At 62.8% G+C, this 26154-nt stretch overlaps 2 protein-coding genes across 43 annotated transcripts in view; one reads left to right on the forward strand and one right to left on the reverse strand.

Annotated features, from left to right (window-relative positions):
- WDR25 (WD repeat domain 25) overlaps positions 1–575 on the forward strand; it is a 145571-nt gene extending 144996 nt beyond the window's left edge. For all 30 annotated transcript variants that reach the window (XR_014811354.1, XR_014811349.1, XR_014811357.1 and 27 more), the window contains one exon: positions 108–575. Coding sequence is in view for 22 of the 30 variants with exons in the window: in XM_084970169.1 (XP_084826295.1) it covers positions 108–329 (222 nt within the window). In the remaining 8 variants the exon portion in view is untranslated. The remainder of the gene's footprint in view (positions 1–107) is intronic.
- A 5249-nt stretch (positions 576–5824) lies between these two features.
- The window catches only part of BEGAIN (brain enriched guanylate kinase associated), a 44873-nt gene continuing 24543 nt past the window's right edge, over positions 5825–26154 (reverse strand). For 8 of the 13 annotated variants that reach the window (XM_021099731.2, XM_084967064.1, XM_084967069.1 and 5 more), the window contains exons 3-8: positions 17554–17643; positions 13515–13676; positions 12221–12287; positions 10991–11098; positions 8910–8993; positions 5825–7993 (exon numbers count right to left, since the gene is read on the reverse strand). In XM_021099731.2, coding sequence (XP_020955390.2) covers positions 6569–7993; positions 8910–8993; positions 10991–11098; positions 12221–12287; positions 13515–13676; positions 17554–17643 — 1936 coding nt within the window. In that variant the 3' untranslated portion in view covers positions 5825–6568. The remainder of the gene's footprint in view (positions 7994–8909; positions 8994–10990; positions 11099–12220; positions 12288–13514; positions 13677–17553; positions 17644–26154) is intronic. The other 5 variants (XM_021099734.2, XM_021099733.2, XM_084967070.1 and 2 more) reach the window with 1 other exon arrangement.

Below are 26154 nucleotides of genomic sequence, written 5' to 3' on the forward strand. Positions count from 1 at the left end.
CCCCGGGGGTGGGGGTGATGGCCCCCCGCTCACAGGGGGCCTCGAAGGATGGGGGGCACTGCATGCACTGTGCGTGTGGCCTGCTCACCCTGTGTCCCCCTCTGCAGGTGGAAGGCTACTCGGTGGGCTGCGAGTGTTCCCCAGATGGTGACCTGCTGGTGACAGGCAGCGCCGATGGCCGGATCCTGATGTACAGCTTCCGCACCGCCAGCCGAGCTCGCACGCTGCACGGGCACACGCAGGCCTGTGTTGGCACCACCTTCCACCCCGTGCTGCCCTCCATGCTCGCCACCTGCTCCTGGGAGGGCGACATTAAGATCTGGCACTGAGCCCCCTGGCGTGGAACCTTCCAGATGCTGTTCGGGGCGGGTGGGTGTGGGTGGTGAGGAAGCACCAAGGTTGGCTCAGCATCAGACTCAGGTGGAAGCTGCTTCCCCGCCCCCGTGCACCTCAGTCTCCTCATCTGTAAAGTGGGGACAAAGATCTGTTCGTCTCAGGATTGTGAGGCCTGTGCTGATGAAAGCACCTGGCAGGCTGCTGCTGCTGCTCAATAAATGCGAATGTTCTGCTGTGTCTCTGGTCGTTTCATGAGCCATGCGTTTTGGCGGCTTCCTCTCGCCTCCCCTCTCACAGGCCCTCTGGAGCTCTGAGACCAGGAGGGTGGCGGGGGCTTGAGATGGGGCAGCCCCGGGGCTCCAGGTCTTAGGTCTGCCCTTGGGACCCCGCGCTGGAGCACAGCTGCCCTGCCAGCCACATGGGGCCTGCTCAGGCCCATGAAGCATGGCCAGCGGGACCCCTTGCACCCCTGCTCCCCCACTGCCTGTTGGGTGTGTGTGCTGCCCATGTGAGGTGTCCGCCCAGGGTGCAGGAGTGCTGGAGAAGCAAAGGGCCCTCGAGGAGCTCCAGGATCTGGGTGGGCTTCTGAGCCCTAAACCCCATCAGGACTGCCACTGAGACGCCACCCCAAGAGCCCAAGCTCCCACTGATGGCGAGGGTGGGACCACAGGTGCCAGGGCTCAGGACAGGTGTCCCTGCAGCCTTGGAAGTCTCCCCGGAGGAGGTGGACCGTGAGCCTCTGAGGCGTGTGTCCCCAGTAGGGGTCAGTGAGGAAACGCAGGGGACCCGAGGAGGAGGCCACAGGAGTGGGCAGGGGCCCAGCTCTGCCTCTCTAGAACCTGGGTGCCAGGCCTAGCTCTGCTGTCAGTGGGCTTGAGATTGAGGCGTATTTCTTCTCGGAGCCTCAGTCCCCCCCGCCCCGCCCTGTAAAGTGGTGTCAGAACCCCCAGCCCGCAGGCTGCGAGGGTCCAAAAGGGTCAAGTGTGTGGTGGGTGCCGGAATCTGGGAGCCCCAGTTGGGAGGGGGACTGGGCAGATTGGGAGGGGATGTGAGGCTTGCTGGGGGCGGGAGGGTGAACATTTATTTCAGGTCCACAAGCAGGGCGGCCCAGGCACAGGGAGGGGCAGTGCGAAGGCCCTAAGGCAGGACTCATCCCCCTCTTCGGTCCTTGGGCGCATCCCCCGCCGTAGGTTGGAGCTTGACACACAGCAGGTATTGGGTGGATGCAGCGCCTGCTGTGTGCCGGGCTGGGGTGGGGGGGCCGGAGCTCAGTGCATGGGTGAGGGCGAGCACATGAGCCTGGGTGTCGCCTACACCCGTGCCCCTCAGAGGGGAAGGAAGCGAACGCCCCAGGCAGACCCAGGACACAGGGTCCCAGGGGCCCTGCACGCTGCTGGGCTGGGTGTGCTAAGAGCTCAGGATAGGCTCACCTTGTCGTTTTAGGCTCAAGAATGGCAGATTTGGTGAAAAGAAAGGGGCCCAGTGGGCCTGGCCCCCGGCAGGAGTGGAGGCCCCACAAGGGGCCCGAGCCTGAACAGAGGGGAGGCTGAGCGTGTGTCTGCTGAGCCTGGCACAGGCCGTGGGTATGCTTGCGACGCCCCTGCTCTGTGGGGGGCGGGGGAGGTGACCTGCAGAGCTGCCCTGGATCACTTCCTCTGTGAAACCTTCCCTGGCTCCTGCCATTGTCCCCGCCGCCCCCTGCCAGGCCCCCTGCCCCCCAAGAAGGGCTCTGTGCAGACTCAGGCCTCGGGGAAGCTGCCCCCCTCCCCCGCACGCGTGCGCAGTGTCAGCTTCGCAGGTGGCCTGAGGCATCCCTGAGTAGCTAGAGCTGTGACCTGTCCACGAGACGTGGGCTCTGGGATCAGGCAGACGTGGACTTAAACCCTGCACCACCTTCCCTGATTGTGCGGCCACGGCCGGTGCTGAGCCTTCCGCCTCGTGTCCCCTTCTGTAACTGAGAACCGTGGTTCCCAGCTTGCGGGGAGTCCTGAGATCAGGGGTGAATAGCTCTTGGCTGGACGCAGCCCGGAGCATCAGCACCCGTGATACAGCGTCAGCGTCAGTCCAGCACTGAGGCGGTGGCAGTTGAGACGGTTTAGGCCAGACCAGCCGGGACCCTCTCGGGGCCGGGTCTCCTGGTTCACTCTCACGGCAGAAGCCCCCAGTGAGGGGCTGCTTCCCCGGACCCCGGTTCCGGCTGACAAGTCTCAGGGGTGGCTCCCAGACCAGAGGCCCTTGGCCCGTGTAGCTGGAGGTAGAGGGACGGGACCCCCACGAGCACGTTCAGGAGGGCGGGTCTCCCCAGGTCGGGCCTGACCCTGAGCCTCGGTGGGCGTTTGTCGGACGGACTGGGGGGTGTGACTGAACCCAGCCCAGGCGGGAGGGAAGGCCGCACTTGGGGGGGTGGGGGCGTGGCTTCCCAGGTGCCTCCCCGGTCCCCACCCCGCATCCAGCCACAGACCCTGGAGACCAGATGTCCTGCTTCTCAGCCCCGCCTGACGGGGCACTTCCCTGCCTTCCGTGATGTGGAGTCTCTTCTGAGCCAGCGTCCTGTGCCTGCTTCCCCCCGCCCCGGGGACCACTGGTTACCGCGCATCGGGTACCGCCTGGACTCAGCCGGTTTTGGTGGGCGCTGGGGTGTGGGGGGACCACCCTCTCCATCAAGCTGCCTGTCCTCCCCGCCCCTGTCCCCGTGCCGAGCCCACATCCTGGCTGCCTGCCACCCTGCGGGATTTGGAGCTGGAGACGGTGGGTCTTAGGCCCCCACCTGCTTGTTTTGGGCCTTTGAGGCACTTTGCTTCTCCGAGCCTCAGTTTCCTCATCTGTAAAGTGAGCCCGTTGGAGCGAGCAGGGGAGACAGTGCGGGGGAAGGGGTTTGCAGGTTGTTAGGCTCTTATCATCCGTGGGGCAAACACCTGCCAAATCTCGTCCTCGAAGTCCGTTTCTCTTCCACACCGGTCACCTTGAACCAAGCGAAGCTCAGACCTCCCTGGATGGGGGACATCTCTAGCAGCCACGGGGCTGTTTGCGGGCACCACTCGCCTGTGGGTTTGACTTCTCAGCTGCGCTCCCTGCACAGCCCGCCCCTTCTTCGGTTGTTGTTGGGAAGGACAGCTGCTTTCCGGACCTTATGTCTCCTTTTCCAAATGCTTTCTTCCAAAGAGCACCCAAGACCCGTGTGGATTTTCGGCAAGGTGTCTGGGAGTTCACCATTTGCAACTTTAAAATAAGTGAGCTAAATTTAGAAAGTGTGAAGCAGGAATGAAAAAGAAGTGTGGGCTGTCCCTCCACCCACCTTCCTGGGGCTGAGTGCCTACCTTTGCCTCACCCACAAATCCAAGAACAGCTCTGGAGCCATCGTGGGAGAGGAACGGTTTCACCTTGAGATGCCAGCGTGGCTGTGTGTGCTGCTGCCATGGCTGTGAGGGGGCTGGGATCCCCACCACCCAGCTGAAACTGCTGCCCGGAGGGCAGAGGGACAGGCCCAGGAAGCCCGTGCTCGCCCCCTCCCTGGGGACCCACCTCTGGCCCAGCCGGGGGCTGTCCATGCGGAAGGACAGCCGTCTGTCTCCAGGGCCCCTGGGAATCTCGTGAGTCAGTGTCCTCAGGCTCCAGAAGGCCCCGGACTTCCCCAAGGTCACACAGCCAGCCGGTGGCAGAGCCCAGCCCTGCACTGCTCGCTGGGGGTTGAGAGGCAAGCCAGGTGGGTAGGCGGATGTGGGTGCACAGATGGGGTCCCCCTGGGAGTGAAGCAGGATTCTGAGGGGAGCGAGAGGGGTGTTCGGTGCGGGAGGAGATCCCACGCTGGCTGTGGCTGGCTCTGGAGGCCACGGCTGCAGAGCTCTGTGAGGTCTGTTGGCCATTTTGGGGTTGGACGCTCAGGCCCTGAGGTGACAGCGTTGGGGCCTGGATCCTGGTCTTTGGGCCAGGCTGCAAAGCCCTTGGGGTTCCCAGCCCTGCTGTCCAGTTGCACAGCCCATGTGGGACTGACGAGGCCCAGGGCCCCTCTGAGCGCGTCTGTAAGTGAGGGCCAGCAAGGTGCCAAGGCTGTGTGTTTCCCTCTCCACCCTCCCAATTGCCCCACCCCCACCCCGTTTGGTGAGGGTTGCTTCCCCACCTGCCCACAGGGAAACTGGGCCCCAGACAAGGGAGCTGAACCCCGAGCCTCTCCACAGCCCCCCTCCCCTTGGAGGCTGCTTCCTGGGGGGGCACCTGGGGCTCTGACCTCTCCTGCAGTGGCAGGTCAAGAGCAAGCACCCTGGAGCTACATGACGCTGGGTGGGCTGGGGAACTTCAGGTGTGCACCTGGGCCTCGGTGGTCCCCTCCCAGCAGGAAGTGTCTGGGAGAAGCAGAGATAAAGCCCCTTTGGAGAAGGGGCCTCCGTGCTAGATCCTGCAGCACTTTCACAGGTGCATCTTCGAGGGCATCTGTGAGCACACTCAAGATAGCCAGGCACATAAACACGGCGGCGTGGGCTGGAACCAAGAGAAACAGGCCTGAAAGACCCCACGTGATGGAAGCGCCAGATCCGGGCAGTGACACGGCCGTGTCCACTACGTTTAAGGAAACAAAAGACGAGCTTGGAAGTATCTCCGGGAATAGGAAGCTAGTAGAAAGCGGCACAGTGGGTTTGTAAAATAATCAGATAGAATGTCTAGAAATGGAAAACATCAATCACTAAAACCAAAACCTCAGTGTCTGTGTTTGGCAGCTGAACGGAGGCAGCAGGAGAGAATGAGAGAATTGGGGAGACACATGCAGACTGAGCATGGTGACCCCAAGGTCATAGGTCATACAGAGGGAGGGCAACAGGTGTTTGGGACACGGTCAGGGGTTCTGATGGCAGTCCCAGGAGAGGATAGAGACATATTTTTAAAAATAGTTGCGGGTTTTCAAAAACTGATGAAAACACAGATTACCAAGCAGGACAAATCCACAATCAGACACACCTCCGGGAAATGGCAGAAAACCAAAGTCAGAGGGAGAAAATCTTAAGCAGCTGGAGAGAAAAAGACAGGTTGGCACCACAAAGAGCTCTGGGAGGGACTGAGGGCAAGCCCCACCCCAACAGGAAGCCAGCGGACATCTCTGTGTGTGGGGGTGGGGTGGGGGAAGGGGAAGAGCCCCCTGCTGACATTCTCCCTGGTGAGAGTAGCCTTCAGGCAAAATAAAGACATCTTCAGAGGGGGGAAAACCCAGGAGCGTTTGTCAGCAGCGAAGCTGAACGAGAGGCCATCCCGAGGAATCTTAGGACGGAAGACAGCCTGAGGACGCGAGGAGGAGAGAAAGGGGGTCTGGGGGAGCGTCAGGAACGGAGGGCAGCGGTGACGATGAGCAGGGGAGACTGGGTGTCTGGGAGTTGGGGGAGGAGTGTGGCGGTCAGAAGCCCGCCCCGCCGGCCACAGAGAGGGCGGGACGCCGGAGACCCCCAGGGCCACACTTCCCGAGATCGAACGGCGGTAGGGAGAAGGAACCACCAAAACCCGATTTCTTTCCACTGATGACTTTAATTACTGAGTGCAAAATACAGTACTGAGACAGGGCATGCATCACAGACAACAGGAAAGCAAGCCACGGAAACCGGGGGTCGGGGGGCCTCATTGCATCTGAGGTAGAGCGAGGTGGTGCCAGGGAGCGGGACACTGGGGGACGAGCACCGGCCCCACTCGGGACTACAGACCACGGGAGAGCTGGGGGGGACGAGGGCGGGCCACACGCAAGAATAGCTGGAAACGTCTCTCATCCCTTCACCCATTTCGGTTCCCCTCTTCGCGGGCAGAGCTTTGGGGTTCCCTTGTCACTGGCTTGCTGGGGTGTCTCGGCCGGACACCGTCCTTCCCTCCAAGGGGCAGGCCCATCTCGCCCTCGCCGGAAAGTCAAGGAGCTTTGCGCTGGCAACGCCTAGGCCGCCGTCCAGAGAGCTGGAGGCCCAGTGCGTGAAGAAAGACGCTTCTGCACTATAGAAAGAGGTGCACGTTACAAAAGCAGGAAAAGCTCATCGCAGCCGGGGAAGGATGGCAGTAGGTCAAAGAACGTTCTACCACGGTGCCACGGGGGCGGACGAGACACGTGGGCTGGGGGTCCCCCTCTCAGGCTCGACTGGGCTAGGTGGAGAGGGGTCCTTGTTTGCAGGGCCGGGGAGCTGGGTGTTGGGGAGGCGAGGCTGCACCCCTGGGGACCCGGGACGTGTGTGCGCGGGGGTGGCCGTGGCTGAGGCCTGCACGCGGGCGCTTAGTTGAGCAGGGTCCCATAGAGCTGGGCTTTAGTGAGACTGTCCTTGCGGCTGAGCCCCGAGCCGCCAGCCCGAGGGAAGGCCGGCTGGGGGCTGAGGCGGGCGGAGGGGTGCATCTCCGGGGAAGCCTCCATGGAGCTGGGCTCCAGGGAATCCCTGGAGCTACGGGGGCTGTGCTCAGGCTCGGGGCTGCCACTCGCCCCGCACAGCTGCACCCCGAGCCTCTCCCGATCCCCCTCGCTGGCCGCATAGCTGGGCAGGGGGTCGGCCGCGCGCCCAGGGCTGAGGCTCAGCTCGCCGGCCACCCGGAGGAAGCGGGGCTCGGCCAGGTGGCCCTGGGCGAGGTCATCGCCCTCCGAGAAGCTGTCAGCCTTGTAGCTGGCATAGAGGGGGCTGGCGCGGCCCTCGGCCTTATCCCCGGAGCCTCCCGCCCCACCCCCGAAATAACGATCATTGAAGTTGCAGGGTGAGGCCCGGCCAGCGGCGCCAGCGGCGCCAGCGGCAGCGGCCGCTGCAGCAGCGGCTGCAGCGGCGGCGGCGGCGGCCTGAAAGGGGTAGGCGCCGATATCCTCCACGCTCAGGGGCCGCCACTGGCCGCGCGCATCCTCCCCGACCAGCCGGGCTGACCCCGGCTTGGCCCGCAGGTTCCACAGATTAGGGGGCATCAGGGCCTGCTGGGGCCCTGGGGAGACCGAGGGCGCCGGGAAGCGGTAGGGCTCGGCCGGGTACGGGGACACAGTCCGAGGGTACCCCGGGGCTACCGCGGCCTCGAGCGGGGCGGCCACCGCGGCCGCGGCGGCGGCGGCGGCAGCCGCATAGCGCGGGCTGCTCTCGTAGGCCGCGGGCGGCTTGCGGCCGAACAGCTCATCGCGGCTATTCAGGTAGATGGCCTGCTGGGAGGCCGTGAGCGTGCTGGCCTGGGCGTGCTCCTTCTCCTCCGAGGTGGCGCTGAAGCTCGAGTAGGAGCTGGACGTGGGCAGCGAGGCCGCGTAGCCCGGGAAGGCCTCGTGCCGGTAGCTCGCAGGGTAGGCAGCCGCCTCGGCCTCCTCCTCCTCATCGGCCGTGCTGTCGGTGGAATTCTGGGCCTGCAGGAAGCCCACGTCGGCCACGGGCCCATCCACGCTGGGCCGCCGGTCATGCCGCCGCTCCTCCGGGCAGTAGAGCGCCGTGTCGCTGCAGTAGAGGTCCCCCTTGTAGGGGGGCCGGGAGCCCGGCTTCTCCAGCCCGTCGCGGAAGCCCAGGTCGCTGGCCGAGGCATCCGACAGACGGGAGGACAGGCTGGCCTGGTCGGGCTTCTCCAACACCTTGGCCATGACGCAGGCCGGGACGCTGTCGGCGTAGGCCGGGCGGCAGAGCGGGGAGGGCAGGCTGCAGCTGGGCTTGTCCATGCTCAGGCTCATGCGCTCCTGGAACTCAGAGGGCAGCTGCGGGGGGGTCAGGGCGCAAGGAGGCGGGGGACAGGGGTCACGGTCAGCCCGGGACTGGCAGCAGAGACGGACCGCCAGACAGACAGACGGACGGACGGACAGACGGACGGACGGGGACCTGCCCAGGGCCTCTCACACCCCACCAGCTGCAGCCCACGCCCAGGATGCTCCCGGAAGGGGCCGGGCCACCGCCACCCACCCCAGGCCGCTCGGAAAGGGCCCCACAGAGCACGGAGGCTGAAGCCAGGCTCTGACTCGGGCCCCTCCCGGGCCACCCCCAAGGGTGCTTTTCCAGCCCTAGGGTCTCTGGGGGGGGGGCGCTTTCGGCTTGGGTGCTCCCAAACCAGACAGACCCCGAAACAGATGCAACCGAGATCAAGGCCAGGCGCCTGGCGGTTTCCGCACAAGCACCTCCCTGGCACCTCGTGGGGGCCGTCCTGCTGCTGCTGGATCTATTTTGTGAGTGTCTCAGGTGCGACCCAGGCTCAGGGAGAGGGGGCGTGGACAAGGCCCCGGTGAGGGAGTCCATGGAGGGGAGGGGCCGCCTGGCTGGGGTGGGAGCCCTGGGTCCCAGTCCCGAGGGCCTGTGGCCCGGTGAGGCCAGTGTTCTTTTCTCTGGCATGGGCATTGTCAGTAACGGTGCCCGAACCAAACCACAGGGTTGCTGTGAGGCTCACACAGGGGCACTCTGCCCCATCGGGGCTCACGGAGGAGGGCCTGGGAAAACAGGGAAGTGGGGGCACTGGGCGGTCTGTCCAGGCTGGTGGGAAGGTGTGGGCGGGGCGGCGGGAGCAAGGAGAGCCGGAGGGGCTCGGGCCCCCCAGTGCCTTCCCTCTCAAGGGTGGGGCCTGCAAGGAAGGCCGCCGGGGGGTCCAGGGGCAGTGGTGGGCCTGGCCGGCGGGGCTCAGCGTACCTCGGACACCTTGTGGACTCTGCCGTAGGTCTGGCTGCACTGCAGCAGCTGGGCCGCCAGATCACAGTCCTTTCGATACAGCTCCTAGAAGACAAGAGAAGCCGCGTGGCACAGGCTCGCCCATCGCCAAGGTCCCTGCCACCCCGACCAGCGCCCGGCCGGCTGAACCGTGGGCAGGACGAGGACCCCCTCTGGGCCTGGGCCTCAGGCTCTGGCCTGCAGAAAGAGGGCCCAGGCTCTGCCCTGGAGCTCTAGTGCACAGGGGAGCACCCTGCCAGGCAGTCCTGCCGCTGACCCGCGTGGGAACCGCCCACGGGATGGGGGCCCGTGGTAGAAGAAGAGCCCCACAGGGGTCCCTAAAGTCCAAGAGGCCCCAGGTGTGGACGCAGGGCCTCCTTGCCCTTGGCCTCCTGAGTCCCCCCAAAGGGAACTTGGCAGAGAGAGCTGGCCTCAGCGAGGGGGGATGAGCCGGCCACCCCGCCCCACCCCGCGTCTCAGAGGGGGGCCTGGCAATGGGGGTGCCTAAGGGTCAGGACTGGCTCAGCCCCCTGAGCTGAAAACAGACGCAAACAGTAAGAATCAACGGCATTTGGGGTTTTTTTTCTTTCTTTTTCTTTTTTCTTTTGTCTTTTTGTCTGTTTAGGGCTGCACCCGTGGCATATGGAGGTTCCCAGGCGAGGAGTTGAATTGGAGCTGCAGCTGCTGGCCTAAGCCACAGCCAAGCAACACAGGATCTGAGCCACGTCTGCAACCTACACCACAGCTCACAGCAATGCCAGATCCTTAACCCACTGAGCGAGGCCAGGGATCGAACCTGTGTCCTCATGGTTCCTAGTCGGATTTGTTTCCACTGGACCATGACGGGAACCCAGGGGCCTTTGGTTTCATCTTTGGAAAATCTCTGTTGCTTGTGCCTGTGGCTGGGCCTGTGTCCCCACCCCCACCCAGGGACCCTCCGCAGTCAGGGCTCTGATGGGGGAGTCTAACGTCCACCAACGGGCCCCAAGATCTGCCTGCTGCCACAGTCTCAATCCAACCAGGGCCAGGTGTCCTGCAGCTCAGGGCTGCCATCATGGCCAAGCCGCCATCACGCTTGGCCCAGGCTGCCTTGCTGCCTCCTCCACCTTCCCGCTCACAGCCTTGTCCTCCAGGGTCTGTCCTCAGCAGAGCAGCCATGAAAGCCCAGGAAAGGTGTAAGTCCAGTCAGGCTATCCCTCTGCTTGAGAACCTTCCATGGCTCCCCACTTCACCCAGAATAAAACCCAGATTCTTATAGGAGCCCCCACAGCATGGCCCCCTGTTGTTCTGACCTCAGACTCTCGGCCTCTCTTCCCCTCAAGAGCCCACTCTGGTCTCTGCTGGTCTTCACATTCTCCAGACCCACCTTTGGTGACTCTTTCTACCTGGAAGAAGCACCCTTCCGCCAGTGTCCCGTGGCTGCCCCCTCAGGCTGGCCTTCGGCAGCCTCTTCCAGAAGCCCCCGGCAGAGACTGGCCAACCCTGCAGCTGGCAGCTCCTAGCACTGCCGCCCGCTTTGTTTTGCTCTGCAGCATTTAGCGCTTCTAACTCACTACGCTGTTTGCAGGTTTGTCCTGCAGACTCTCCTTCCTCCCCACTCAGAGGTGCGCTCCGCCTGCGCAGGGAACCTGCTCGCCTGTGTTGTTCAAGCCATGTGTGCGGAGCCTCGTGGGGTCTGGCAAGGAGCAGAGGTTCATGCGCGAGTGGGCGCTTGGCTGTCAGGGGTCCGAGGAGGGCAGCAGGGCCCATCTCACGCAGCCTGGAAGTCAGGAGCCACGGGCAGCCACAGGGCTCTGATGCCCCCAGGGAAGGAGTCCTGAGTGGCCACGCCCAGCCCTGGGCTCAGGAAACCCTGCCTCAATGGGGACAACGTGGCCCTGTCCCAACCCTGAGACCGTCTCCTGCCGGGAGCAGGTCTTCCCAGAGGCCCTCGGCAGCCAGTCTCTGGTGAGGCAGCCCCTGTCCCTCCCCAGCTGCCCAGGTGCCCCCTGAGGTCCTGGCTGCCCCGTCCAACCACCTGGCCCTGTGCCTGCCCCTCAGGGTCAGAAGGGCCCGACACTCACATTGTCCTCCGAAAGCTTGTCAATGGTCACCTTAGCCTCCAGCAGGTGGCTGTTGAGGGCAACGATCTCGTGACTAAGAGCGCGCTTCTCTTCCTCGTAGTGCTGGCCCTGCGGGTGGGGGACAGGCAGAAGAAAAAGGCGATCGGGGGTCAGCCAAGGCCTGGGGCTCAGATCCAGCTGTTCCTCCTGGCCTTCTGTGCACTTTCTTCTAGCCGATAAGGAGTGTGGCGGCCAGGGAAGGCAGGGGGAAGCGCACAGACCCACCCAGGTTCAAATCCCCCTTCGCCAGCCAGGAGCCAAGAGGCCCGCGACAAGCTACGGCCTCCTGGAGCCTGCTTCTCATCTGCACCATGGGGACAGTGGCATCCTGCCTCCTGGGAGTCCGGGTGAAGACAGTGATTGGGAAACTGAGGCTCAGAGAGGAAAGGGCCCTTGTCCAGGGTCCCAAGGGGAGGTGGCCCAGCCCTGGGCCGGGCTGCTTTCCAACAGCACCTTCAAGGCAGGCAGGTGGAGAACTCGCATTCCTGGTTTGCAAACACAAAACCAGCTCATGAGCAAACTAGAAAGAGAGGGAACCCCTAACTCAGGGAAAGGGAGGCTCCAGAAGCCCATGGGCCCCCTCCTTGGGGGCCAGCTCTAGAAGTTTTCTCTTTAAAGTCAGAGGAACCCAGGAGGTTCCGGTCACAAGTCCTGCTCCTCTAAACAGAGGCCCCCCACCAGCATGGAGGCTGGGCTGCTGATGGCTGGAGGGTCTCCGAAGGGTGTCTGCCTGCCCTGGGCCAGGCACTGGTGCCTATCTCGTTGATTTCTCACAGGAAGCGGGGAGGCCCTGTGAGAGGCCCCGTCAGGGCTGGGACCCAGCTCTGGCTCACCTGGGGCCTGAACTCTGGCCTCTGGCCTCCCAGGGCTGGCTGCTGGGCCGGGTCACAGCCCCAGAGCGGGTTCTCTCCCTCGGGGCCCCGCTAACCTGCCTCCAGGCCGGTGCTTGCATCCTGATAGGGGGCGGCTCTGACCTACACCTTCCGGGTCTTGAGAGCATCCTTGGGGGTGGAAATGGTGGGACCGGCCCAGCCCCTGGTGGGGTGGGTGGTGGGAGCGTGGGAACAAGGCCTGTGGCTCAGTTCCACGAGGGCAACAGGATGCCAGCCAGGCTGGCACCCCCCCCTCCACGTTCCAGAGCTGGGGGCCCAGGGCTGGGGGTGCTGGGTGGCGGCGGGGTGAGGCCCTTACCATGCGGTACAGCTTGTCCTCCAGCTCCTGGTTGATCCTTTGCAGCGCCATGTAGTTGCTCTGAATCCTGGAATGGCGGTAAAGAGGTCACTGCTGGGCCCGGCCTGACCCTCCAGGACCTCCGCGGCCACACAGCCCGCTGAGGGCTGAACCCAGGTCCTGCTCCCGTCCAACTGCTCCGCTGCACACAGCAGGAACCATCGGACTGAAGCTAACTTGCCACAGCCTTTCCTGGGCCAGGGCTGAGGACCCTTGCAGACGAGAAGGGAAGTGACCCCACAGGGTCCTCACTCAGAGCCAGTTCATTCGCATTTTAGCCAGGGTCCTTACAAGCCTGGCTAAGGGCTTTATAGTTCATAGCAAGGAGCAGACTTAAGGCTACACGACGGGTCCTGGGGTAAGTGCTGGAGACACACGGTGACTAGGCACTGTCGTCCCCCCGCCCCCCAGGAGACTGAGGTGGGGGCAAGTGTTCGGTGGGACCCCACTGCCGCCACGGAGTGTGACAGCGGAAGGAGTGTGGTCACCCTCTTGCCACCCTGAGTGTCGTGTTATCGTCTTGCCAGTGGGGAAACTGAGGCTCGAGGCATTAAAGGGGTAAGGGACAAACTGGCTTGCTGTCAATCCAATGCCCTGCAAACATGGAAAACCAGCCAAGCCAAGAGCAAACTTTGCATTTCTTTAACTCTTCCTAAAAAGAAGCTAAGTCATGTGCAATACTTTTAGAAAAACATTCATCTTAAATGTGCAGAACGGTGTTTTTCATTTTTGTCTTTTTAGGGCCACATGCGTGACATATGGAGGTTCCCAGACTAGGGGTCAAATCGGAGCTATAGCCGCCGGCCCACACCACAGCCACAGCAACGCCAGATCCGAGCCACGTCTATTACCTACACCACAGCTCACGGCAACGCCGGATCCTTAACCCACTGAGCAAGGCCAGGGATCGAACCTGTGACCTCATGGATACTAGTCAGATTCATTTCCACTGAGCCAGGACGGGAACTCCCAGAATGGTGTTTTTTAGAAGTTTTGTTTTTAAAGGAGTAATTGTTCCGGGTCCCACACACCTCGCCTGACACTTCCCTGGCCTCTGTGCTGCTCAAGGGAATGGGCTGGCTCATCTCTAGGGCTAGTCATCACTTTTCAATCAGAGACCCAGGTGACAGTGGCTGGGGCCCTGGTGAACCAGTCTGGGTCTGGTGACCGCTGCTTCTGTGTCCCCGGCCCGGCGCCCCGACCCTTCCAGGCCCCGCCCCGTCCAGGCCCCGCCCCAGCGAGCCCGCCCCCTTACCTGCGCAGCTTCTCAGTGACCTTCTCCAGCTCCTCCTGCGCGCGGCGCAGCTCGATCTCCAGGTAGTGGCGGGTGGAGTCGAACTCGGTCTCCAGTTTCTCGAGCTTGTGGGTGGTGTAGGACAGCCGCTTGCGCAGCTCGCCCTTCTGCTCCTGCAGCGCGCTGCAACGACACGCGGCGGCGGCCCGGGCCGCGGCGCTGAGCTCGAGGCGTGACGTCGGTGCGCACCGGGGCGCCCGGCCGCACCGACGCACGCGAGTGCACACGCACACGCACCACACACACACACACACACGCACCACCCCCAATCCCGGGCGGCACTGGAGGCCTACGGCCCCTGGGGGTCGGGGTCTCTGGCCCTGGGGGGCAGGTGCTGCGGGCGGCTTCTAGGCTCTGTTTTAAAGAGCGCCCCTCACACCGGGTCTCTAGGTCTGGGTCTGAGGGCCCATCATCAGGTGGTAGAGCTTACAAGGACCCCCACTTTTTCGCCTCCATGGCCCTGGCTGGGGACACTGAGGCCCAGAGGTGGCAGTGCCACACCCTAGACCAGGCCTCTCTTCCCCAATTGTGACCTCTGGGCCAGGGAGAGGCTAGGCTCTGATGCCCCAGGCCCAGGCAGTGTCCACGGCAGAGGCCGGCTACCTGCACAGAGCACGAAAAACTCAGAAAGCCTCTGGCCTGTGCATGTCTCTCCTCCTCCAGGAAGCCTTCCGGAGCCAGGCCTGGCTCTTGAGGCTCTATTTTCCCCAAAGACTGAGGGCACCTCTGGGACCCCCCGGGATGCTGCATCCCCAAGCTCAGAAAGCACACTGGATGGTTTACCCTCTGAGCCATATGCCATAAAGTTCCTTGAGCTACAGTTGGGCACAAGGCAGCAGGGGCAGGTGTGGTGGCCACACCCAGGGGACTGGCTGTGAACTCCACCAGGGCAGGGGCCACACCCTCCTGTCGGCAGCCACCCAGCTCCCAGGAAGCACCTAAGTGGGGCTGACCTGAGGCGCCTTTCTGTTGCCTGGCTGGGCACGCAGAGGCCGAGGGGGCGAGGACTCACCTTTAAGAGCCGAGAGGGCTGATTTCTGCAGGGAAGGGACTGCAGCGCGGTGCGTGAGGGGCACCAGGGGAGCTCTGCTGGGTGTCAGCCTCGAATGAAGCTAAGCTTCAACTGCTGTTCCATGCTCTGGGCGTGCACTTCACCCGTCACCCCCTGCACTGTGTCCCCGTCACCCCCTGCACTGTGCCCCCGTCACCCCCTGTACTACAGTCACACACACCTGGCTGCTGGTCCCCGCCATCTACCCATGACCGTCCCCATCTTGCCCTGCGACACAAAGCCCTGACTCCAGAGAGGTGCCCAGGTTGGCATGCGGGCCCAAGTGGGCCAACCGTTTGTAGGAACAAGCACAGCCCTGCAAGGGACTATCTGAAGCCAAGACCCTTTGGGCTGGTCACTTCTGGTGGGTTTGCTGTGGGCGGGCAGGAGGCTTCCTCCAGTGCCCGGGGCAGTGTGAGCTTCTGTCTCGGGCCCTGCGTGTAAACCACACATGTTACCACCAGTGCACACCCAGCAAACTTCACTTAAGCATTCCTGGATTCCTACATTTTTAACAATAAATAAAATAGAGTTGCCTACATTCTGAGAACCTCAGACAAGGGCGGGGCGGGTCCTCGCAAGAGTTGGTCCCCATGAAAGATGCAGAGTGATAAGCAAGGAGGGAGCCCAGAGGCAGAGCGCCTGCAGCTGCCCACATGGATCCAGCCGCCTCCTCCAGGAAGCACCTCTGACTGACTCACCCTGAGCCCCCTGCAGCTACAGAGCCCAGCCTGCCCGGGCCCAGGCCTTTCTCCCCAGGGTGCTGGTGAGCTCCCTGGGGGCTCTTCCATGTTACCAGGGCCCCCTCTAGGCATGGGGTCAGGTGTGGGGCTGGGGCAGCAGCCCCTGAAGTCAGTCCCCCCACAGTCTCTGGTCACAGGGTTTGGGGGGGGGTCTGCATCCTTGGGAAGAGGGGATGTGGCCACTTGAGCCCCCGCCCCCCACCTCTCCAAGCCACCCACTTGCAGCCTCAGCTTGGACCCTGCCATCACTGTCCACTCCTGACGGGACCCAGCCGTATCATCCTATGTCGCATCCACGTGGCACCCTCTTCCCCGCCTCTCCTGGCCTGCCCCGCCCTGTTCCCTGGGCCTCAGCCGGGAACAAGACAAACACGGCCCCCGTCCCACGGAGCTTACAGTCTCAAGGAGAGACAGACAATGAACAAGGGAACAGGTTCATCAACAAGGCAAGTGTAGGAGGCAAATATGACGGGGCTGCGGGGTGGGCTCTGTGCAGAGCCGGGACCCACCGGGCGGCATCGGAGACGCCCACTCCCCAGGCAGCCAGCTGCACTGAGCCGGCCCGCCCCAGCCTCCGTGTAGCCTTGGCCTCTAGATGGCCTTCCAGAGACACTGGGGGCTCTGTCCCACCGCTCCCCAAATGCTGCTCCCGCTTCCCCTGGGCTGCTCACAACCACCTGTCCCTGAGCTGCGCCCACCCAGTCCCGGGCTGACGGCGCCCCCAGCGCCTGACTCCTGCTCCCTCCTCCTTTGCTGAAGGTACCTGGGCCTCAGCCCTGGACATGCCTGCCCGGCCCCTCGGTCACAGCAGCGCCCCCCCAGTGCCCCACCATGTCTCTCCCCATCTTTGCAGCTCCAGTCAGTAACCCGGGCTGGTCCTCGGGGCCCTGGCTTGCCCCTGGCTCCACCCAGCACATCTCAGGCCAAATCTCCTCCATGCTGACCCACACGCAAACCCTCCTAGGCCTCTGTCTGCAGCCCTGGCCTCTCTCTAGGGCACCCCCCGCCCCACGTCCAGCCGCCCCCCAGCCTCTCCTCCCCCATGGCCCACAGACACCTCACATCCAGCGCTCCCAGGCTGACCCCTCTCTGCCGTCTGTGCTCCCCACCCCTGGGAAGGACATGGCCACCCCTGTCACCAGTCAGACCCTGAGAGGCCACAGTCACCCTGCTTGCCCCCGCCCTTCACAGCCCATCACCACGTCCTGGCAGTCAGCCACTTGAGAGCTTTGGATGTGCCCCCTCCTCAGTCTGATCTGGGGAGGGCCCTGGCCCAGGCACCCCCAGGTCTTCAGTCACTTGCTTGGGGCCGCCATCCTTCCTGCCTTTCCCTCCCAGGGCATTAGTCTGAACCCTGCCCGACCTTGGCCTCAGTCTCTCCATCTGTAAAATGGGGATGTGTGCCCCCTCGGGGAGCAGGGCTGTCACTGAGGTCCTGCACGCCCCTGGGTCACCAGCTCCCGCAGGAGATGCCAGAGGCAGGCGGGCACCGTGGGGAGTTGCTCAGTGCCCTCCGCCTCCCCCTGGGTATGGAGTTGGGCTCCTGAAAACAGCCCCTTCACAGCCGCACAGGGAGGCTTGGCATCCTTCGAGCCCTGCCCTCCCAGTCTGGGTCACCCTCCTGGCTGGGGGGCTCGGGAAGCCCTGCTTGGACTGCGGCCCCGGGAGGTCACCTTGTTTCTTTCTTTCTTTTTTATTTGCCAGAGATTAAACTGCGCCCACAGCAGTGGCCCGAGCCACAGCAGTGACAACGCCGGATCCCTAACTGCTAGGCCACCAGGGAACACGAAGGACAGCTGTATCCTGGCGAACTGATCACGCTCTGACTGAACCCAGCTGGGTGTGGGGTGTGTGACTGCTTCACGGGTCCCTCCCGGCCCGCGGGAAGCCCCCAGAAGGCTTTCCCACTTCACCGGGAAGAAAGATGGGCTCCCTTGGCACAGAGCGGGGCCTGGAGGAGCCCCGCCCGCCTTCTACCAGGAGCCCCTCTGGCCACTCAGAGGCCGGAGCCCTCGGCTGGGCTGGGGGGGCCCCAGGGCCTCGCCTCCGAGACAGGATGACCGGGAAGCAGCGGTGAGGATACGCTGGCAGCCAACACCCTTTCCCACTCTTGGCCTCTTCTCGGGGAGCTGATGCAGATGCGGGACGGACGTCTGGGACCAGACGCAGAGACACCGCGGAGCCGGGGAGACAACAGGTGTGTTACCTGTCCCAGAGCGAGGGCGAGGACCTGGCCAGTCGGCCCTGCAGGACGCGGGGCTGCCCGAGGCATGAGGGCACCCAGGGGCTGCGCAGCCTGTGGGCGAAGAGGACACAGCTGCTCAGAACGGGGGACAGGGCCTAGGCCGGGCCCGCCATGGGCACGCAGTCACAGAGACATGACTTCTCACCCGGCAAGAGAAGTCCTTGTCACCAGCATGGTGGCGGGATGGTGGTGTAGGAACTGGGGTGGGGGCTCCCCAGCCTATGCACCTGCCAGCCCTGGATGCCTGAGCTCATGGGTGGCACTGAGTTCCACCAGTGGTAGGGTCCCCACCCACAGGCCTGCATCCTCCATCTCGGCCTCAGAGGGGAGTCGTGGAGGGGGGGCAAGGTCTCCCCAGCTCCAGGTAACTTCCTTGCAGAACTCATGGGTCAGAGAGCCTGGGGAGCAAGGAGGATGGAGGGCCAGAGTGACTCTAGCCCGCAAGCTCCCTGGGAGGCTTTGACGGGCTGCTGTGTGTGGACAATATGGGGGGGGGGAATCTGGGGGCGGTGGGACGTGGTGGATGTTAGAGATCCACAACAGAACCCACTTCACCCTTCCTGGGACCCCTCTGCAGCAACCCTGCCTGTGGCCTGTCTGGGTGCTGGGTGGACAGATGGCGCCGCCCTGCTGGTGGGTCACAGGATTTACACAAGCGCCTCAGGCTCCGTCACCCCTTCCTGTGTTCCCTCAGGGGAGGCTCCCTGTGGCCTTGCTGGGAATCTGATGGGAGGAAGATGCTGCCCCGGATGTCAGGCTTTGGAAGGATGCTTAGAGACGTGGGCAAGCGTCTGCGTTAAGAGAAAGCAGCAGTATCCCGTTGACAAAATAACTGGGTGTAGACGGCCGCACAAAATAAGGGGAGGGAAGAAATGTTTTTGCTGTTATCGGCCCGTGGTGGGATTCTGGGCAATTGCAAGTGTTTCTCTTATCCTCTTCTGGACTTGTTATATTTCTTAGAGTGAGGATGAAAAATCAGAAAAAAATTTTTACTAAGGAATAACATTTGCACCCCCCCCCCAAAAAAAAGGTTTGAAGGACAAATCCGACTAGGAACCATGAGGTTGCGGGTTCGATCCCTGCCCTTGCTCAGTGGGTTAAGGACCCGGCGTTGCCGTGAGCTGTGGTGTAGGTCACAGATGCGGCTCGGATCCTGTATTGCTGTGGCTCTGGCGTAGGCCGGTGGCTACAGCTCCGATTAGACCCCTAGCCTGGGAACCTCCATATGTCGCGGGAGGGGCCCTAGAAAAGGCAAAAAGACCAAAAAAAAAAAAAAAAAAAAGGTTTGAAGGATTGATTTGACAGGCTGGGGGGTGGGCAGGGAAGCCCTCAGCCCTGGGCCGTGAACTGTACTGAGATCACCACTTCCGTGAGCCCCCGTTGCCCCATCTGTGACCTGGGCTGCCCTTGACCCTGGTCTCCTGGGCTGATGGGCAGGCCGGGCCTGGTAGGTGGTGGGGACGGGGAGGGGAGGGACAGCAGCTTGGTCTCCAGTTGAACTGGACTTTGGAATTCCAGTCCCAGGATCCACCAGTGCTGCCGAGTGAAGGGGGACCAGGGGCAGGACGGGACGGTTCCTGTGGGAGCAGCCAGAGACCCAACCTGCCCTCGGGGACTCCTCTGAGGCCGGTGATTCGGGGAGGGTCCCCCTCCCAGCCCTCGCCAGCCAGTCCCCACGCCAGCAAGCCCTTCCACTGGGGGACTCACGAAAGGCGAGTTCTGAGAAGAGAAGGAGGGAGGCTGGGGCCTTGGGGAAACCGGCATCCAGGCAAGGGGCAGGGTTGCCTGGAGGCCCAGGGACTGGAGCTCAGCGCTGTGACCTGACCCGGATTTGGCCTCTGGCCACACACAGGCATTTGTCACAGACAACCAATTCTCATTTCCAGTCTATGGCATGGGGAGGGCCTCTTCCTTGAGATAAGAAAACTGGGGCCCAGAGAGGTTAAGCAACTCTCCCAAGATCACACAGCTAGCCTGGGGTGAGGCTGAGACTGCCCTGCTCCTGTGATGCTGTGCGGGGCACAGGGGAGGAAGGCCACATGAGAGGGCCACGGGGACATCCTTCCCTGCTCCCAGGTGACACGGTCTCTGGGGGCAGAGGTGCTCCCTGGCATGCCGGCGGCTCCCAGCCCTCCTGGGGTGTGGTGATGGGGCAGGGCTGGGCTGAAGGAGCGTCCATCCACCAGCCCCCAGGTGCCAGCAGCCATCGGGTCGTGCAGCTCTCCCCCCGCCCCCCTCCCCCCGCCACCTCCATGGCACAGCCATGTTTTCGAGCCTGCTCTCGGCGCTCAGGCTGTGGCCTGACAGTCATGCTCCAGCAACACCAAACTGCTTGTCATTCTTCACACACTACAGGCAGCTTCTCAACCTGGTGACTTTGTTCCCGTGGCCCCTCAGCCAGGATGGCACCTAGTCCCTCCCACTCAGGGTACCTCCTCCCCACCCAGGGGCTTGTGGGGAGCCTTGACACCCTAGCCCGCCCAGCCTGCCCCACCCCAGGCGCCCGCACACCCCTACCCACCCAGTCTCAGGCCACCCGGTAAGGGAGGGTGCACCACACCCCTACTGCAGATGAGGAAACTGAGGTTCATGGCGACGAGGGCACACAGCCTCCTGGGGTTCAACACTGGGCCAGCTGGTCTTCCCGTGACCTCAAGATGCCCGATTTTAGAGCAAACTGCAGCCCTTTATACTTTTCATTGAACCAGCCCCCCACGTCCTGATCCCAAGGCACCACGGCCAGGCAGATGGAGGCGGGGGCGGGGCCTCGGCATGGAGGGCGGGGCCTCGGCAGGGAGGGCGGGGCCTGGGTCCCACAGGACAGCTCAGCCTGCTTCTTGTTGGGCCTCTGAGCCTCTCCCTCGAGAAAACAGTTCCGGGCATCTGGCTGGCACCGCACTGTGGCTCAGACACGCCTGCCCAGCCCCTGCTCAGCCCCTGGGCTGACTCTGCAATACCATGTGCACGAGACAGGGATGCTGGCCACTGCCACCATGGCACCAGGCCATGCGCAGCAGCCCTTGGGGAAGGGTGTGTGTGTGTGTGTGTGTGTGTGTGTGTGTGTACTGGGGGAGGGGACTGTCACAGTGCTGGCCTGGGGGCCTACAGCCTGGAGGCCTACAGCCTGGAGGACTGGACAGGAGGCAGGGACTCCACAAATTCTGTGCGTGCCTTGTCCTGCCCTCTCCCCGTCCTCTGTCCAAGGTCGTCCAGTGGAAGCATCCCTGCCCCTCCCCACGGTCTGGTGACATGGCCGCTCCACTGATCCTTCCGCCCAGAGACAGGAGATGGGAGATGCCGCAGGAAGCGTTTCATGTCGCCTCCGCCTCATCTTATCAGGCGGCTGCAGCTCTGCTCCTGCTGCCCCCTCTCTGCCCAGGCAGAGCCACGTGCTGCCAGGAGCTGGCGACCCTGCGGCCTGTGAGTTCTCAGTGGGTGGGCAGACCCAGGGGTGCTCGGGGCCAGGGCAAAGCAGGGCAACCCGGGCAGGTGGACAGAGCAGCTGCAGAGCTGCCCCTGGTCCTTTGCACATGCTGCCCTCCTGCTCGGCACAGCCCCTTCCCTGCTCTCTGGTTCAGTCTACTCCCCTCCTCCAAGAAGCCCTCCCTGATCTCCCAATGCGTCAGGAACCCTCTCTGCTTCTCTGTCCTACCCCCGCAGTGCTGGGGGCGCTCTTTGGGTGCAGGAGTTGTGACTGCTCCTTTCCCTTGTCCCTAGCTCCTGATGAGGGCCAGGCGTGATGGCCATGTGCTGGAGGTGCCTGCCCTTGGCTTCTGGGCCACTCTGGTCTCAGAAGAGAAGAGCGGCCCTGAACTCCTAACAGGTCTTTTAGGAAAGGCTGGTGGGGAGAGGGCCGAGGGTCTCCGGCCCCCAGAAAGAGGACCAGAGATAAACAGCAGGGCTCTCGGGGTCTGCGGAGGAGTGGAGCCCCCCAGGACAGCAGAGCCCCCTAGGACAGTGAGCCATAGACCCTGGACACCCCCCACACTCACCACCGTCTACATGGGTCCTCACCAGACCTGCGGTGTAGACAAAGAACTTGGGCTCTGAGTAGCCATATGACTTGAAGGGTCACATGTGAGTGAGGGCAGGCCAAACCCAGGGCTCCGACCCCCGGCTTAGGGCCCTGTCACCTCCTTCCAGTCAAAAGGGCCTCCAGAGCTCAGGGCTGGGAGGGGAGACTGGCAGAGGCAGGAGCGTGGGGCCCCAGCGCTGTGTGGCGTGGAAGCGTGCACAGTGAGTACTTGGCTGGAACTCCGATGGGGACAGTGACGCCGCAGAGGCCCAGCAGTGCTTGGGGGTGGGGGAGGGGAACAAGGCCCCAGCCGAGCCCCCAGGCCCATGGTGATGCCCCACTGTTCCTTCAGGGATGCTGGGCCCCCTCAGCCATCCCACTTCTGACACCTGCTCCCTTCCCAGCTCACTCCCTCACCCCATCAAAGCCCCCAGCTCCCCGTGGCCCTCACCCCCCTCCTCCTCACTGTGTCACCTCCCCCCCTCCCCCGCCCCTTGCCTTCTTTATACTAACACGGGGGCCGTGCCCACTCCGGTTAGGGCCACCTCTCCACAGACAGGAAATCACACGGCTGGTGACAGGGCTCACGTTCTGCTCATCGGACTGAGCTGGGGCCCAGTCCCTGTTTCCTCCCTCACCTGCCTAGCAAATGACATCATCCTTTCTTCCCCCCCCCCCCCCCATTCACAGCGGATGACCTCGCTTCCTTGTCTGCTGGGGGTGGGGGGGGGGAGAAGAAGCCACCCAAAGGGAACTTCCACAGATGCCACCACCAGGTCTCCCCACCTACCAGCATCTGCCCGCCTGTTACTACAGACAACCCGCCAGGCAGCCCCTCCGCCCACTCCAGGCGCGGCTCCAGCGAGTCTCCCCTTCTCCCAAACCACCCATCTCTCCCTCCCTCCCCATCCTGTTCACTCCAACATGCAGGTGCGCCTCCCGTATTGAGAAAACCCTCTGCTGACCCTGCAGGTGCCACCCCGGTTCTCTGCTCCCGTCCTGCTGGGACCAGCACCCACCTGGCTCTGGTCCCCCCCATGCTAGTGAACCAGCTCTTGCCGGTCCCGTCTCAGGTCTCGCGTGACCTGAGCCCTTAGCGGCCAAGGACATGGCCGTGCCCCGCCTCCTCCTGCCAACACCACCTGCACCTGGCTGCCCTCGCGGGCTGCCTCCGTGGCAGGTCCTCGTCTCCCTGACCTCCTGACACTGCGGGGCCTCCGGCCTCTCTCCTTTTCTGGGTGCGCTCCCCCCATAGTAACCCCGGTCACAAAGCCCATCGCTCTGCTGAGGACTTCCCAATCTATGTCCCCCCGGCCAGGCATTCACACCCCTGCTGCTTCTGCTTGGGTACCTTGCAGGCAGCCTGGACCTGCAGGGCCACCTGTCCTCCACTCCGCTGGCCCTAAATCCACAGCCTTCCCCCCCTCTGGAAAGGCGATGCCCTCCTGAGCCTGGAGGCACCCTTGGCTCCTTTCTTTGCTCCTTGGCTCTGCCTCCAGAATATACCCTCCAGTTTTTCCAGCACTGCCTACCACCCTGAGTCTGACTTCTGTTGCTGCACAGCCTCCTCACTGGCTTCTGGCTCCTGCGCTCACCTGATTTCAGGCAGAGGGTCACTGTCAAAGGCTAAGTCAGATCCAGCCCCCTCCTCTGCTCAAAACCCACCCCACAGCCCCTACCTCACTCGAGTCCAACCCCACTGTTCAGGCTGATCATCTCAAGGCAGGTGCCTTCCCCATCGCCACCAGGACCTCACCTTCCAGCCACATTCAGCACCGTCTTGCCTCAGGGCCTTTGCACTTGCTGTTCTGCTGCCCAGTCCATCTCCCATTTAATACCACGGCTGCTCCTCTCCTCCCTCACTCAACTTTCAAATGCACCTTTCTTGGCGAGGCTTTCCCTGAGCTCCGCAGGCATCCCCTGCCCACTTTCCCTGCCAGGCCTGTATGTACCCTCAGCCTCTCCCTGTACCCCACCCCCGCACCACCGATTGAGTGGCAGCTTCACAGGACAGGGCTTTCTGTCTGCTTTGTTCCCTGCTATGTCCTCAGCCCCTGCAGCCACAGCCTGGCAACCAGGAGGACCCGGTAAACATTTGCTGAATGAATGAAAAACACCCAGTGAATGCACTTTATAGGTGAGCAAACTGAGGCTCAGAGGGGAAGGCGCCCACCCCAGGTCGACAGGCTGCAGGCTTCCCGATGACCCCACCCCAATTCCCCTCTACAGTGTCCTGTGCTGCGGGCTTTTCCCCGCCTCTGAGGTCTGGGGCTTTGTGGTTTGGTTTTGTTTGACTGGCTCTCTGCCAAAAGAAGTCGCCCTCTGATTTCCGTAAGGACTGAACTCCCTGAAATGAACTCGAGAGGGGGAAATGTGAATTTCAGATCAACAAGAAGGGTTTAGCGTTATGTCCCAAACATGGCAGAGGGATGCTCTTACACTAACTAAGCATCTAGCTGTGTGTTGAATTCAGGCAGCCTGATAAAGTATCGGCTGCTCTGTGAAATTGATTTCCATGTGTTTCAGTTCCACGGGGCAGGCTGTACTTTATCTGGTACGGACCCTCTGGGGCGGAGCATCTCCAGCACCTGCAGGAGGGGTCATGTGCTCCCACGAAGGTCGACCATCTGTGCAGGAGCCACAGCCTCAGCCACGGCCAGGAGGTGAGGACTTCATGGCCACGGCCAGGGCGTATCTCCGAGATGAGCGTGGCTGAAGCCCCAGCCTCTGTCAGCCAGCAGAAGGGCCTGAGTGCAGGTCAAGTGTCCGGTCTCCCGCTCCAGGCACCAGGAGCCCCAGGGGAGCTCCACAGCCGGGGGGACTCGGTGGTGGCAGGCTTGGGCTGGGGGCTGCCTGGCTGGTGGGCTGCCTCAGGAGAGGCAAGGCGAGCCCTGGCTGTGTTGGGGCACCCTGGCCTGGCCCCCACTTTCCCAGCACTGCTGGTCATCCATGCTCTCATCTCCCCCTCTAGACTGGGGGGCTTGGAGGGCAGGACTAAACACACTTTGGCCCTGGACCCCTCCCCTGCCCTGTGGCCATACCTGCTCTCCGCACGAGTCAATGCTGGGGAGTAAGGGGGGTGTGGTGGGGAGGAGAGGGGGGAATAACCACTGGGTTACCCCTACCCCTAGCAAGGAGCTCCCCCCAGGCTCCTAAATTACCCTCTAGCACCTGTCCTCCTGCCCTGGAGCCCAGGTGAGAAGGGGCTGCCATTCAATACTTTGATGATGCGCTTCATTGCCACCTGCCATGGAACCCATGCTGGCTTCGCTAATTTGACCACCCCAGTGCTGGCTCACCGCTGCAAACAGACCCAGGCACACTTTAATTGGATCGGTGGCAGGGTCTGTTTTCTGGAATTCTAGGGATCAAAGAGATAATCAGGACTGCAGGAGGCTCATTGATGACCCTGGACTGTGGGATGCAGCGTGACCTGCCCTAACCCAGGACCTCTCCAGGATGCCCTTGGTCCCTGGTCCCTGCCCTGCCCTCCCCACCTACCCTTCCACCCCCTATAGCATTAGCCATGTGCCAAGCTCCACATCCACGAGTTCATTCTCAAGACAACCTAAATCAGGTACTACGATTATGACCTGCATTTATTTTTGGCTGCACCCAAGACATGTGGAAGTTCCCAGGCCAGGGGTCGAACCCACACCACAGCAGCAACCTGAGCCGCTGCAGTGACAATGCCAGATCCTTAACCTGCTGTGCCACAAGGGAATGCCTATGATCTATATAGATGCAGAAAGAGAATCAGAGTGATTCAGAAACTTGCCCAGGGCCACACAGCCAGTACATGGCAGACCTGGGATTCAAATCTACCTTGTTACCCACACACTTCATCAGAGAGCCTTGGCAGAGGTGTGGGGACTCAAGTGGGCCAGAGGGACAGAAGACCTTGAAGGGCAGGGCAGAAGAAGGTAAAAGAGAACAGTCCACATGGAGGGTCCATTTATAAGCCCTGTCTCCCAAAGAGAGACATCAAAGCGAGGTAGTCATTCATGGCTTAGTGAGAATTAGCCCAGAAGGCTTCCTCCACAAGAATCAGGTTTAGAAGTGAGGGGTAGGGGCTGGGCCTGCTGGGGTGGTGGGTGGGGAGGAGGAGATAAGAGGAGGGAGCAGGAAGTCTGGAGGAAAAGGGACAACTGGCAGCTGTGCTGGAGGCGCCAGGTGGGTCCAAGCAGGTAACCAGCCCCGCCCCCGAGGTACCTCTTCTTGAGCTGGTAGGTCCTGGCCTGTGGTGCCAGTCAGTCAACAATGACAACCCAGAGGCCAGGGTAGGGAGACTCCTGGGTCAGGGGAGGCCCCGAGGGGAAAGAGTGGAGGGGGTGGCACAGGAGCAGCTGGGCCCAGGGCTCAGGTGGCCATGCAAGGGGCCCTGGGTGCCACACAAGGGCTTTGGGTCTCCTGCGGTGGGGGGGGGCAGTGGGGGCTGGAGGGCTCGGAAGTGCATCCTAGTCTAGGCTTCAGGAAGGGCACTGGCGTGGCCCTCAGGGGGGCAGGAGGCCTGCCTATCTGGGCATCCTTGGGCTAGTGGGCTGCAA

This window comes from Sus scrofa, chromosome 7, assembly GCF_054392235.1.
Source record: "Sus scrofa isolate SSC_HxYL_T2T_F1_AM1 chromosome 7, Sscrofa_HxYL_maternal_Yorkshire_Landrace_v2.0, whole genome shotgun sequence".
Lineage (NCBI taxonomy): Eukaryota > Metazoa > Chordata > Mammalia > Artiodactyla > Suidae > Sus > Sus scrofa.